The sequence below is a fragment of the Anolis carolinensis genome, chromosome 2 (genome assembly GCF_035594765.1).
Source record: "Anolis carolinensis isolate JA03-04 chromosome 2, rAnoCar3.1.pri, whole genome shotgun sequence".
Classification (NCBI taxonomy): Eukaryota; Metazoa; Chordata; class Lepidosauria; order Squamata; family Dactyloidae; genus Anolis; species Anolis carolinensis.
In genome coordinates this window covers 226,264,448-226,278,042 of record NC_085842.1, presented here as the reverse complement: position 1 = coordinate 226,278,042, position 13,595 = coordinate 226,264,448, and the positions used below count along the sequence as shown (strand labels likewise).

Here is a 13,595-nt window from a genome sequence, read left to right as displayed (position 1 = left end):
GGCAAACATTCAATGCCGAAAACAAAGATAAATAACATCAAAACTGTGGGAAAAACGTATCAATATGAACTTATAAAATTAGCCGAAAAATAACTGAAAATTATACTTAAACATAATATAACACACCACACACAATTACCACCTGAAAAATTATTACAAGTTAAACTAAAAAGGCAATTAAAAGATAAGATAGTATACGGCATCCAATGATCTGACTTGTCAGACACTAATGCAGTTTGATGTGTTGTTGAAGGCTTTCATCACTGGGTTGCTGTGAGTTTTCCAGGCTGTGTGGCCATGTTCCAGAAGCATTCTCTCCTGACATTTCTCCCACATCTATGGCAGGCATCCTCAGAGGTTGTGGGGTTTGTTGGAAACTAGGCAAATGGGGTTTATATATCTGTGGAATGTCCAGGTGGGAGAAAGAACTCTTGTCTGCCTGAAGCAAGTGTGAATGTTGCAACTGGCCAGCTTGATTAGCATTGAATGGCCTTGCAGGTTTAAAGCTTGGCTGCTTCCTTTGTGGGAGGTGTTAGCTGGCCCTGATTGTTTCATGTCTAGAATTCCTCAGTTTTCAGAGTGTTGTTCATTTACTGTCCTGATTTTAGAGATTTTTTTTAAAAAAATGCTGGTAGCCACTGATTTTATTTTCATGGTTTCCTGCTTTCTGTTGAAATTGTCCACATGCTCGTCTGGCATGGTTGTTAGGTTGGTCCAGCATTTCTGTGTTCTCCATTAATATGCCATGTCCAGACTGGTTCATCAAGTGCTCTGCTATGGCTGGTTTCTCTGGTTGAGTTAGTCTGCAGTACCTTTCACGTTCCTTGGTTCGTGTCTGGGCAATGAATGCTGCCTTTGGTGGTCCCTATGTAGATTTGTCCACAGCTGCATGGTATACGGTAGACTGTAGAGGTAAAAGGCTCCCAAATGCAGTTGAGCTGCCATGACTCCATGGGAGTCGTAGTTTGGTGACTGAGAAGGGTGCAGGCCTTGTAAGCGTAGAGCTTCCTTTACTCCATCGCATTAAGCCACAGCACTAAACTACGACGCTCAGAATTCACAAGGCCGTTGCCATGGCAGCGAAAAAAGCTTCCGCTTTGATAACGTCACTTCCGGCCTCGGCAAGGTCGAAGGAGGAGGGGGCGGAGCAAACAGCCTTAGCCAAGATGGCGGGCCTAGAGCGCGGCGGTGGGGGTCCTCCGCGGTCGGTGATGGGTTACACGCCGGACGAGAAGCTCCGGCTTCAGCAGCTGAGGGAGCTCCGGCGGCGCTGGCTCAAGGACCAGGAGCTGAGCCCGAGGGAGCCCGTCTTGCCGCCGGAGAAGCCCGGCCTGGTTGAGGGCTTCTGGCAGAACTTCCTCAAACCTGGCGGGCTGTGGAGGACTCAGGTGAGCCGCCAAAGGCCGAAGGGGAAGAAGGCCGTAAGCGAGGGAAAAGGGACGGGAAGGATATAAACGCAGTGGCCCTTTTCAGCCAGGGGAACCCACAGGGTGTCCTTGGGCAAACTGCACTCTCTTCGCCTCAGAATAAGGCAAGGACAGCCCGCCCTCTGAACAAATCTCCACAAGAAATGTCTGTGATCTATTGACCTGATGGCTGCCATACGGTAGACGATGGGTGACATCTTCGCAAGACCAATTAGAAGGTGTAGAATTACGACTTTTATTTGTGGCTTTATACAGTAGAGTCTCACTTATCCAAGCTAAACGGCCGGCAGAACCTTGGATAAGCGAATATCTTGGATAATAAGGAGGGATTAAGGAAAAGCCACAACAAATACAACAAATTTGACAGAAAAAGTAGTTCAGTACGCAGTAATGTTATGTTGTAATTACTGTATTTACAAATTTAGCACCAAAATATGATATATTGAAAACATTGACTACAAAAATGCCTTGGATAATCCAGAACCTTGGATAAATGAGTCTTGGATAAGTGAGACTCTACTGTATATCAATAGTTATGTTATGAAGCCCCCGATGGTGTAGCGGGTTAAATTGCTGAGCTGCTGAACTTGCTGACTGAAAGGTCGGGAGTTCGAATCCGGGGGGCGGGGTGAGTGCCTGCTGTTAGCACCAGCTTCTGCCAACCTAGCAGTTTGAAAACATACAAATGTGGGTAGATCAATAGGTACCACTCAGGCGGGAAGGTAACAGCGCTCCATGCAGTCATGCCAGCCACATGACCTTGGAGGTGTCTAAGGACAATTCCGGCTCTTCGACTTAGAAATGGAGATGAGCACCGACCTGCAGAGTCGGACACAGCTAGTGTTATTGTCAGGAAAAAACCTTTACTTTTACCTAGCTATTTTATGATGCAAGCATTGGTAATCTTCGGCTCTCCAGGTGTTTTGGACTTCAACTAATGGCTGTTAGGAATTGTGGGAGTTGAAGTCCAAAAACACCTTATGGGCCAAAGTTTGCCCATGCCTGTTACAATGGGCACACCTTGGAAATAAATAAATTAATAATAATAATAAAAGCAAGACTTGAGTGCAGGCAGGCCCCAAGTTACTAACAAGATAGGTTCTGTAAGTTTGTTCTGAAGTTGCATTTGTATGTAAGTCAGAACAGGTACATTTTAAAGTATAACTCCTATCTAGTTTAACCTTCAGCTTTGTTGTTTTGTAAGTTATACTGTGTTTATTCTATTTTATGTTTTACCTTGTTGTTTGTTTGATTCCTTTAGGGCACTGAATGTTTATCATCTGTGTTACGTGTGTGATATATATATACACCACCCTGAGTCCTTTCGGGGGAGAGAGAGCGGGTTATAAATAAAGTTTTTTTATTATTATCTATCTATATCTTTGGACAGCATAGGAAAGGGTTAAAACCCCTGTGGTGTTTGCTTTGCTGACTGTGCCCCTATTCGGAAGATGTCACCTCGCTTTCTGTCCCTGTGATCATTGGATTTTCTCTGTTGTGGGAAAGAAGAGGAGGATCATTTAGACCAGTGGTTCTCAACCTGTGGGTCCCCAGGTGTTTTGGCCTACAACTCCCAGAAATCCCAGCTAGTTTACCAACTGTTATGATTTCTGGGAGTTGAAGGCCAAAATATCCAATCTATGTCTTTCAATAAAAAAACCTAGAAAAATACTCCAAATTACAGAGGATGAGAAGAGCTATTCTCCCCCTGGTTGCCAGTCAGAAAGGTAGGCCCTGCTGCCTTTAGGCCCCGCCCCTTCATTTCCCAGCAACCCCCTGAGCCACAATGGCGCCCAGGGGACAGGCAAAGTTCACTTAGGCCTCATCCACACTGTGTAGACTTAATGTCCTTCCACACAGCTATATAACTCAGAATGCCAAGGCACATAATCCACAGTATCTGCTTTGACCTGGATTATCTTGAGCCCACACTGCCATATAATTTAGTTCAGTGTGGATTTTATACAGCTGTGTAGAAAGGGCCTCATATAATCCAGTTTTAAGCAGATAATATATTATAAATATAATACATAATAATTACTTTGGTATAATAATACAGAACAATATAATCTCTGAAAGCAGGGCAGTAAATAAAGAGCAACACTCTGAAAACAGGGAAATTGGAAATTCCAGAAAGGAAACAATCAGGGCCAGCTAACACCTCCCAACAAAGGATTCCCCCTGGGAGGAAGCAGCCAGGCTTTGAAGCTGCAAGGCCATTAAAGGCTAATCAAGGTGACCAATTGCAGCATTCATACTTGCCGCACCGAGACAATACATTGCTATTCAACCTGGCCAACCAAGGATTCCACAAGGTAGAAAGCAGCCAAGCTTGCAAGCAGCAAGGCTATTCAGTGCTATTCAACATGACCAACCAAGATTTTCCATAGGTAAAAAAAAAACCCAGACTTTGAATTCACAAGGCTGCTCAGTCCCATTCAACCTGGCCTAGCAAGGATGCCCTATGTAGAAAGCGGCCGGGCTTTTAAGCTGCAAGACTATTCAGTGCAATTCAAGCTGGCCAAACAAGGATTCCCCTACAAAGAAAGTAGCCAGGCTCTTTGATTGAGGGTGCTACTCCAGCTCGCCAAACAAGGATTCCCCTAGCTATAAGACAGCCAGGCATTGAAGCTGCAAGACTATTCAGTGCAATTCAACCAGACCAACAAAAGGTTAACCTTGGTAGAAGTCAACCAGGCTGTACTATTGAAGCTGATCAACCAAAGATTCCCCTAGGTAGCAAGCAGCCAGGCTTTGAAGTAGTGAGGCTATTCATTGCAATTCTAGCAGCCCAAAAAACTATTCCCCCACAACGCAAGTACCCAGTCTTCCAAGCAGCAAGCCTATCCCTTTGTATTCCAGCTCACCAAACAAGGATTCCCATAAGAAGAAAATGGCCAGGCTTTGAAGCTGCAAGGCTATTCACTGCTATTCCACCTGGCCAACAAAGCATTCCCATAAACCATAGCAACGCATGGCCGAGCACAGCTAGTACAATACAAAAATGATACAATACAAATTAAAACAACACAAATGCATTAAGATATGAGTATACAAATAACGGCGCTCCATGCAGTCATGCCGGCCACATGACCTTGGAGGTGTCTACAGACAACGCCGGCTCTTCGGCTTAGAAATGGAGATGAGCACCAACCCCCAGAGTCAGACCAGACTAGACTTAACTTATACAAATGAAAAACCACTTCAACCTTTTTTGTCATTAAACATAAAATATTAATATTTATTTGAAGGCACATAGACACATATAAGGACTACATAGATATCTGATTTTTTTTTTAATTTTTATTTTTATTAAAACTTTTTTGTGAGTTACATTGGTGGCCCTATGGGAAGGTTGGGGAGGGGTTGTCCAAGGGAAAGATACTGAGGGGCGGGATGTGGGTTGGGGTGAGGGGATGTAATAGTTCTATAGCAAATGGTGAGGGGGGGGGGAGGAAAGGGGGTTAGGGAAGGGTAATTTCTAATGGGAGGGGGGGAGGGAATGGATGACTTCCGATCTTCTTTCTTCCAGTTTTCTGCTTGTCCTTTAAACATAGTTGTCTTTGAGGTAATCTATAGATATCTGATTATAGAGATTAACTTTCTAAAGAAAAGGGAATGGTAGTGGTGAAGGGTATTAAGTCCACAAATGCTGGCTGCCCAGACCACTGCAATAGCAACTAGACTATGGAGGGAAGGACTGTTTCCCGTTGCTGGGCCAAGGCATGAAGGAGTCTAGAGCAATGGTGATGGAAAATGGAGTGAGGCCTGTCCATAGTAGTCCAAAGTCTGCAAACTAAAACAATGATTTTAATTTAAAAATAACATATGTAAAAGGTAATGTGATTTTAAAAACTAACCATAAAAATAATTTCCCTTTAGGTGTACAAAACCTACAAAGCTGGAGCATTTGTTTTCACTGGAATACTTGTTCCTTTTTGGCTTACTCACTACTACGTAAAATACCACCTGCTGGTACGTATGTATACTGTGCAGCATTTTTTGTAATTTAACACAGGGACCTAGCCATATTTTGTACACAAATACAAGACACAGTCTGTGCTTATCTTCTCACACTTCCCATCTGTCTCTTGCTGAAGATTTTAAAGGGTCCTATAGAAAATGGGTTGGGGAAACCTTCAAATACACGGATGTCAGACTCTTTACTGCAGGGGCTGATTACATACAAACCTGGGCAGGAAAAAATGCTGGAATTACACAGAAACAACATGAATCAGACTCCAAATTTTGTTCAAGCCAATTACAATGGAAAAAAGGCTATTTTGTGGATCTGCCAGAAAATCCTTAAGGAATCCTTTTAATTTATATTTTGGCTAGCAGACCTGGAAATGAGAATTCATACACATTTTAAATACAATCTCTTGTTAATGAGAATGTATTGTCTGGTCCAAAGGTGTTGTACAAGGAGAATGGACTTCCAGTTTTGGGAGGGAAAATGACAAATGTGGACATTGTCTTCCATTGGTCTTCCCCTTGCTATATTCATGATATTCTGGAAGGTCTTACTATCCGAGATAGTTTTCTTGGAATGAATGGACTGGATTGAGAAGAGAGATAGTGGGAAAACCTTCTACGAAGACTACTCGACTCATGCAAATGTGAATCTTATTCTTAAATCAGAAGGAAAGCAAACAAAAACCCCTCTTGCAAAGAAAACCGTGAAAGGTTTGCCTTAGGGTCACTGTTAGTCACGACTTGAGAAACTGCAAGTCACTTCTGCCGTGAGAGAATTGGCCGTCTGCAAAGACGTTGCCCAAGGGACGCCCAAATATTTTGATGTTTTTACCATCCTTGTGGGAGGCTTCTCTCATGTCCCTGCATGGAGCTGGAGCTGATAGAGGGAGCTCATCCATGCTCTCCCCAGGTTAGATTCGAACCGACAACCTTCAGGTCAGCAACCCAACCTTCAAGTCCTCAGTCCTGCCAGCACAAGGGTTTAACCCACTGTGCCACCAGAGGCTCCAAAAAGAAAAATGGCTTAAAAGCACATAAGGGTATGTAAGCGAAAATATCTCATATGGCAAGTGTGATACTGCATGTAGAAGTCTATTTTTCTCTTCTTTCATTGCATCTGAGGTATTTAAAAGAATTACTTAAGATTTGAACACCTTCCCATAACCAGATGAAAAAGAAACTTTTTCAACTAGTAGCCCAGGTTAAATAAATTTCCAGCTTTAAGATAACCTTTGACCGTTCTAGTGAATTGGTGTTTTGACAGATAGAATACTATATCAGCAACCCCATTATGTCCACATTGCCATTTTGGGTTATCAAAGTTGAGACCGGTAAAATATCTAATAGATATATGAGTATATTAGAGACAGATTGTTCTTAGAAGTGGTTCCTTTGCCATTGAGAAAGTGTGGGGTTTTTGTGTTTATATGCTATTACTTGTGAACCACCAACTGATAATAGGCCTAATAATCATATTGCCAGAAATTGGGTAGTACTTTCCCTGTTCATGAAAGAAAGCATTCATTTGGGAATATATTTGAACTCTAAATAGCTTTTAGTCTTCTTTTTGAGCCACAAGTAAATTAAGATATGAATGTGGGCGAGCACAGAATTTAATGAATACATCAAAGCAATTTCTTTTCCCAGAATCCTGATGTTTTTGTTTTCATTTTCAGTATCAGCCATATGGAGCTGTCGTCTCCAAGCCCAAGATATTCCCAGTGAGTTGATTTCATTCCCCCTCCCCTTATGTCATTTATATAGAGAAACATCTTTAGAAGTTGTATGTAAGCAACGTGGATGAGCAGAGATGATTTAAAACACATTTTTTTACAAATCAGCTTGGACATTAATGTAAGCTTTTTATCTTGTGATATTAGTTTAGTCTAGAACTGAATAATTATCAGCTCTTGCTTCTAATTTTGGGCTTATAATTTCTATTTCTCAGTAAAGTGAAATTGTTAATGTGGATAGAGCTAAGCCAAACAAGGCAGAGAAGACAATAGAAAAAAGGGCAAAAGAAAACTCACACCATGCCTCAAGAAGAATGGTCACTATGTCCTAATAAATGTTGAAAATACCTCTAAAATTTTAGTGCACATATTTGTGCCATTTTAAACATGTGAAGATGTATTAGGGAAATCAGGGTTTTCTTTTGCTGAATTAAATACATTTAGATGCTGTTTAAATTGCTTTGATTTAATCTATTCTCTAGAAGGCAAAGAAGTAGCACCTATTAAATCAAATGTCTTACCTATATAAATATGTAGATCTCCTGCCAACAGTAGGTATGCAGCTCAAGAACAATGTTTTTTTCTGTGTGTTTGATTATTCCTCACATTTGAGATGTTAATAGGTTGCAATTAGACCACCATACCTGTGGTTGATTACTTCCCGGTAAGACTGTAATTACCTGAAACCACAAATATGACCAAATTAGCTTACTTGTGGTCCCAGCATATCATAGTGTTCGAGAGGCTAGAGAGGTATCCTTTTGAGGAATTTGGTAGGTCTTCCAAACATAGCTCTGTGGCAACTTCCAGAGAAATTTGGGAGACCTGGAGCACCTAGAAAAATCCTACAGAGACCATTTTCCCTGGGTATGTGTAAGTGAAATGGAGGTTATGAGAGTAGTATTGCAATATAAAATGAGCATTCAGTTAAAAAAAAAAAAGGAAACTCACAAGAGTGCTGTATACTAAAAATTGCTTATACACAGAAAAATAGCCCCTAAATGTTCTGCATGTGAAATTGCTGTTTTTGTCTTGGTAAGACAAATGTTTCATATAGTTACTTGATTTTGATGACATCATTTCTTTAATTTCTTAGGGTGACACTATTCTGGAGACAAAGGAAGTTGTTCCTCCATTAGAAATACCAGACAGTCATCATTAAACGCTCAAGAACTCAGAAACTTGCAGGCATTTGTGTTGATTACTAAAATTCACTTACAGAACTCAGAATCTTATTTAAGAATAAAAATGGCTTCAACTTCAGGATTGCTTTTTTTGGATTTTTCGTTATGAACTAAAAGTTTGTTGCTGCATTGCCCTCGCATTGCCCTCTTACTCAAAAAGTAAAGAAATACATAATGCAAAACATTGGAAAATTGTCAAGTAATGTGTTAGCTGCAGAAAGCCAAGGTTAATCTCTTAAGTAGCTGCTTCATTCAAACAAAGAGTGATTTTTTTTGGGACAAAAGCAGCTACTGAGCTAGTCTTGGACTAGAATAGGCTCACTGAATTAAGGTAGGTCTTCCAAGTTCCATTGATCCAACATTTCTACTGTAACATTGAGATTTAGTCAACTCAGTCCAACTTTTGCCATGGCTGATTTAGCAAAAAAAAAATGTAGCTAGTCTTACATTTTATACAAAAAAGGAAAGGTTGTAACTATCTTTTTTTAAACCAACTCAGCAAGTATAAAACACGAGGAATCTGGTTATCAAACGCTATCTATTTAGAGATATAATAATAATAATAATAATAATAATAATAATAATAATAATAATCTTTATTTATACCCCGCCACCATCTCCCCAACGGGGACTCGGGGCGGCTTACATGGGGCCATGCCCAGAGCAATACAATATAATAAAATATAAAAACAACATATCATAACACAATTAAAACAATACAATAGATAATAATATACATTAAAACAAGAAGTCAAAGAAACAGTAAAATATGATTTACTGTAAGATATGATTGAATGAGCCCAATTTAGTTTGTATTGAACAAGAGTTGAAGAAGGAAAGAAGCTCAATTTACACTTCATTGGTAAATCGTAGTTCAATAAATGTTTAATATACAGTTTACAAAACAATACAAAATTTACAATTAAACAAATTTCAGTTTTAATTCCTCGCTTTGTTACTGCTCAGTGTCAATTTCTCCTTGGATTGTTGATCTAACCATTTAAATATTAGATAATACCATACAGCAAATCCTGACTCTTTCAGATACCAAAACATGTTTCTTCACCATTAAATCCTTTATACAAATGAAATTTTCTTACGAAATATTCAGTCGAAATCACCATTGCGCGGTTGTTGGCTTAGTAATTTCTTGCTTTAGCAGTAAGATAATGTGCGATCTTCAGACATGGAATATTTGATGTACAAGACTAGTGGAGTTGTGTTTGAGAGTAATCCTTTTTGGATGACAGCATTTGGCATCTTTCCTCTAAATTGTATTCGTATAAGAGCTGAGTAAATGGTGTTCCTCTGTTAAAGCTGTCTTAAAAACGGCTATTAATTCCAAGCACAATGTTCATTTTATATTGGGTCTTTGTTGTGAAATTTAAAGACTCTTGCTGGAACTATCCTTAAATGCTTTGGCATCTCTGTAGAAGGATTCTGCCATAGTTTCCCTCAAAGATCTTGTGCTTGCAGGGGGTAGAGTTCCTTCAGATGCCACTTGGCTGCTATTCGTGTTGCGTAAATAACATATCCCCATGAAAGCAACACAATAGTGAGAAGAATCTGTTAAAAGAAGATAACATGACATTTCACAGACAGATGTTTTGCCAGTGTCTCTTAAGAAGGATAACAGTCCCCTTCTACACTGCCACATAATCTAGGTTATCAACACAGATAATTCACATCTGCTTTGAACTTGATTATGGTAGTCTACACTCATATAATCCAATACAAAGCAGATAAGCTGAATTTGTTATGGCAGTGTAGAAGGGGCCATAGTTTTTCTCAAGAACCTCTGGGCAATAGAGCATAGAAAATGCCTACTGCAAATGCAGGTACATCTCAGTTACTAAAGAAGATGTTTTCATGGACTTCATTTTTTGTTAAGAAACTTTGGCACCAGAGGCAGAAATAACATGGAAAGAACACGGATAGGTTTCTACATCACAGAAAAGAAGTACAGTAGAGTCTCACTTATCCAAGCTAAACGAGCCAGCAGAAGCTTGGATAAGCGAATATCTTGGATAATAAGGAGGGATTAAGGAAAAGCCTATTAAACATCAAATTAGGCTATGATTTTACAAATTACGCACCAAAACATCATGTTATACAACAAATTTGACAGAAAAAGTAATTCAATATGCAGTAATGTTATGTTGTAATTACTGTATTTATGAATTTAGCACCAAAATATCACAATATATTGAAAACATTGACTACAAAAATGGCTTCCAGACGCTTGGATAAGTGAGGCTTGGATAAGTGAGACTCTATTGCAGTTTGACATGTTTCAGTAGACTTTTCATTCAAAACTATCATCCTATACATATAAAATGAAACAACCAGGTCAAGTGAGTCTTGCATAAATAAACATTTTGAATCTGAGGATACTTGAAAGCTTCTTCTGAGATACATCTTGGGGTAATATATTTTTTTCCTTTCAAGAACAACTTTTCTTATTTCCGTTTTGGTGTCAAAAACTATAGATCTGTAATTTTTCAACATACCAGTAGAGCTGAAGTGATACAGGCTAATCTGCTTCCCCCATTTGCCTTCTTCTGTTTTGCTCCTCACAGAATCTCATAAGTGATTCTGTAGGTGCCTGTTTACCTCTCCTGTTGTACATAAGCTCATATGGAGCTGCAATAGCATTGACTAAAACACAGCCCCATTTTTTCTCAGGTTAAGCTTTATTGCATTGTTTACTGCAGACAATTCTGCAATGCCACACTTTTTCTCTAGCATCCCTTGTTCATATTCCCAATATAAATGTTGTGAAAAACAAACAGAAAAACACTTTCCAGATAAACACAGGGCAAGAAGTAGCTGGAATCCTGTAAAAAGACTGTAAAAAGGAGCTTTTTTATCAGAGGCTTTGTTATCAGATCCCTTCAACACAGCTATAGAAACCAGAATATCAATACCGATAATCCACAATATCTGCTTTGAGCCAGACTATCTGAGTCCACACTGCCATATAATCCAGTTCAATGTGGATTTTATACAGCAGTGTGGAAGGGGCCTGAGCTATCCCTGTACTGATCTTTAAACCCCGTCATTCTAAAACGGGGGAATAAGGCTGTTTACACATAAAATCACAATACAGTAAAAACATTCAAAAGGTCAAGACTAAAACAGAATTAAAAATGAATGAATTTGTTGTTGTTTTTTACGGGAAATCACGATGGCTAAACTTCATTGAAACTGTTGTCTCAGAGTTTGCACTTGGCCTACCCAGACTACAGAATTGGAATATGCAGATGCTGTAAGTTGGGGGGGGGGAGCAAATGTGCCTCTAGGTGCACCAGTTAAATGCACACTTTGGAGTGAAGATTCATTTTAAAAATTATTCTGGCCTTCAAATGTCCAAACCTCAGTGGAATACACTACAATACACCCAGTTTACCCCCTACCTTTCCAGTTAGGGGTGGATTCCCCTAGCATTCTGGTGGATGTTGGTTCCTAAACAATTTCTCAGCTGATGTTCTTGTCTTAAGCTCTCAGGGTGGATCTTCTAAAACTGGATCCTGAAATACTTGCACCTCCTGAGAGATTGTAAGGCCATCAGCATTAAAGCTCCCAGACAGCAGGCACAAAGACTCAAACAGCAGTCCAGGGATGCATCTCTGCTGTTGAATGAATACAGCTTGATCCCACTTTAACTGCCATGGTGTAATACTATGGACTGCTGGGATTTGTAATTTGGCAGCTTTTAGCAGAGAAGGCTAAAGACCCTGTTATACTACAACTCCCAGGATTCTCTCACATGGAGCCACTGCGGTTAAAGTGGTGCCAAACTGCATTCATTCTATAGTGTAGATATAGTCCTGGGGGATAGTTCCTCTCTTTTTCATATTGCAAGGCCCAGAATCCCCCAGCCTAATGATGATGACAATAATAATAACAACAACCCTTCCCTCAAACAGGGGCATTTTCTTCCAACGCTGGTTCTCAGCCACAAAGTTAAGAAAGCTTTACCATAATACCAGGTCTTTAGATACCTCACTATGGCTCCTTTGTGGTTATTTAAAAATTGATCTACTCTAGAGTAAGTCCTACTAAGTTTAATCAGACATCCCTCCACAAGAGGGCGTTTATACAGACTGGAAGTGAGTTTTACTGTGTCCTTTCTGACCCGATCACAGGGCAGGATTTGTCCAGATGAGGTTTGCCACTGCCTTCCTGAGGCTGAGAGAGTGTGACTTTCCCAAGGTCCCCCTCCTTACCAGCGAGTATATCCATTCTTGTATGGTCCGGTTCATCTGGATCATTTCTCTCCGCGTTGCTCCTAGTTACAATCGTGCAGCGGCCTCGGGAAGTGAGGTAGGAAGGCCAGACAGGAAAGGGCAGAGCTTACAAAAGTCCCTTTTTGGACTGCAACTCCCAGAAATCACCACCAAGCAGGAGTTATGGGTAGATTCAAGCGAGTCAGGAGTCCAAAAATGGTAACTTTTCTCAGCTTTGCAAGGAAAGTGGGCAGGAAAGGGAGATCCATATTTGTAAATAGAAGAAAACCCTCTACTCTGGCAGAGGCAGGACTTCAATTCCCAGAAGCCTCGGCACCAAGGCCCAAAAGAAAGGGATTGTGGGAATTGACGTCCCCCAGCCCTGCAGTCAGGATTAGTTTTATTCGCATCCCAAGTGAATGCACATTTGTTTAAAAAGGTGGTTCCAGAGATCCTATTATAGTGGCTCTCTGTGCTCTTCCAATTTTTTTCCCCCGGACTTCATTCCCCAGAATCCCGCAGCACTTACCACGCTGGCTGAGGCTTCTGGGAGTTGAAGTCTTTTTGTAAAAAAGTCAAAGCAATGGAGAACCAAAGATTGAGAGCGGCTCTCCAGCGACTCACTCTCAAGTAAGTGAAGCTTTTTTGGCTGCTGTCCTCTGCGCACTTATTTCAAGCATGCTGACATTGATCTCCAAACAATGGGGAGATCAATGCGTCATTCCCCAGCTTCTTGATCGTGGGAAAAGAAAAACCAAGCAAGCAAGTGCAGTAGTTTTTAATGTGGACGTTGTAGGAGCAAAACCACCAGGAAAACGAGGCTCCTTTCCGTTTGTTTTTTTTAAATGAAGAGCCTCGCAAAGTGGGTTGCTGTGAGTTTTCCGGGCTGTATGGCTATGTTCCAGAAGCATTCTCTCCTGACGTTTCGCCCACATCTATGGCAGGCATCCTCTGAGGTTGTGGGGTCTGTAGGAAACTAGGCAAGTGAGGTTTCTATATCTGTGGAAAGTCCAGGTTGGGAGGAAGAACTCTTGTCTGTTGGAGGAA

The 13,595-nt window shown here is 40.6% G+C and overlaps 3 protein-coding genes across 8 annotated transcripts in view; 2 read left to right on the top strand and 1 right to left on the bottom strand.

Moving 5' to 3' along the window:
• The first annotated feature begins 1,118 nt into the window (after positions 1-1,118).
• ndufb6 (NADH:ubiquinone oxidoreductase subunit B6) lies at positions 1,119-8,398 on the top strand. Its single transcript, XM_003227188.4, has 4 exons — positions 1,119-1,388; positions 5,310-5,402; positions 7,079-7,123; positions 8,232-8,398. Exons 1-4 carry the CDS (start codon positions 1,167-1,169, stop codon positions 8,295-8,297), a joined length of 426 nt encoding a protein of 141 aa, XP_003227236.3. The 5' UTR covers positions 1,119-1,166; the 3' UTR covers positions 8,298-8,398.
• smim27 (small integral membrane protein 27) lies at positions 4,916-13,202 on the bottom strand. 4 transcript variants are annotated; one of them, XR_001730898.2, is made up of 3 exons: positions 12,549-12,714; positions 7,657-9,885; positions 4,916-5,223 (listed from the first exon to the last, which is right to left on the bottom strand). XR_001730898.2 is itself a non-coding variant. In XM_062971836.1 (2 exons), exons 1-2 carry the CDS (start codon positions 12,591-12,593, stop codon positions 9,775-9,777), a joined length of 156 nt encoding a protein of 51 aa, XP_062827906.1. In that variant the 5' UTR covers positions 12,594-12,752; the 3' UTR covers positions 8,895-9,774. The 4 variants fall into 4 exon arrangements, 1 of the variants encoding a protein (XP_062827906.1); XR_010003360.1 differs by lacking the exons at positions 4,916-5,223; positions 12,549-12,714 and adding an exon at positions 13,078-13,202 and having other exon boundaries at positions 8,895-9,885; XM_062971836.1 differs by lacking the exon at positions 4,916-5,223 and having other exon boundaries at positions 8,895-9,885; positions 12,549-12,752.
• rigi (RNA sensor RIG-I) overlaps positions 13,072-13,595 on the top strand; it is a 48,179-nt gene continuing 47,655 nt past the window's right edge. For 2 of the 3 annotated variants that reach the window (XM_062971830.1, XM_062971829.1), the window contains exon 1: positions 13,086-13,178. The gene's annotated coding sequence lies outside the window, so the exon portion shown is untranslated. Of the gene's footprint in view, positions 13,179-13,595 lie in introns of all 3 variants that reach the window. The other variant, XM_062971831.1, reaches the window with a different exon arrangement.

What these genes read in the sequence shown, in the direction of transcription:
- ndufb6 (XM_003227188.4), top strand. Translation starts at nt 1,167, where the DNA reads ATGGCGGGCCTAGAGCGCGGCGGTGGGGGTCCTCCGCGGTCGGTGATG. An exon ending in GCGGGCTGTGGAGGACTCAG is followed by an intron (nt 1,389 to 5,309) that starts GTGAGCCGCCAA and finishes ATTTCCCTTTAG; the next exon opens with GTGTACAAAACCTACAAAGC. An exon ending in CCAAGCCCAAGATATTCCCA is followed by an intron (nt 7,124 to 8,231) that starts GTGAGTTGATTT and finishes TTAATTTCTTAG; the next exon opens with GGTGACACTATTCTGGAGAC.
- smim27 (XM_062971836.1), bottom strand. Translation starts at nt 12,593, where the DNA reads ATGATCCAGATGAACCGGACCATACAAGAATGGATATACTCGCTG. An exon ending in AAGAATGGATATACTCGCTG is followed by an intron (nt 9,886 to 12,548) that starts GTAAGGAGGGGG and finishes TTCTTTTAACAG; the next exon opens with ATTCTTCTCACTATTGTGTT.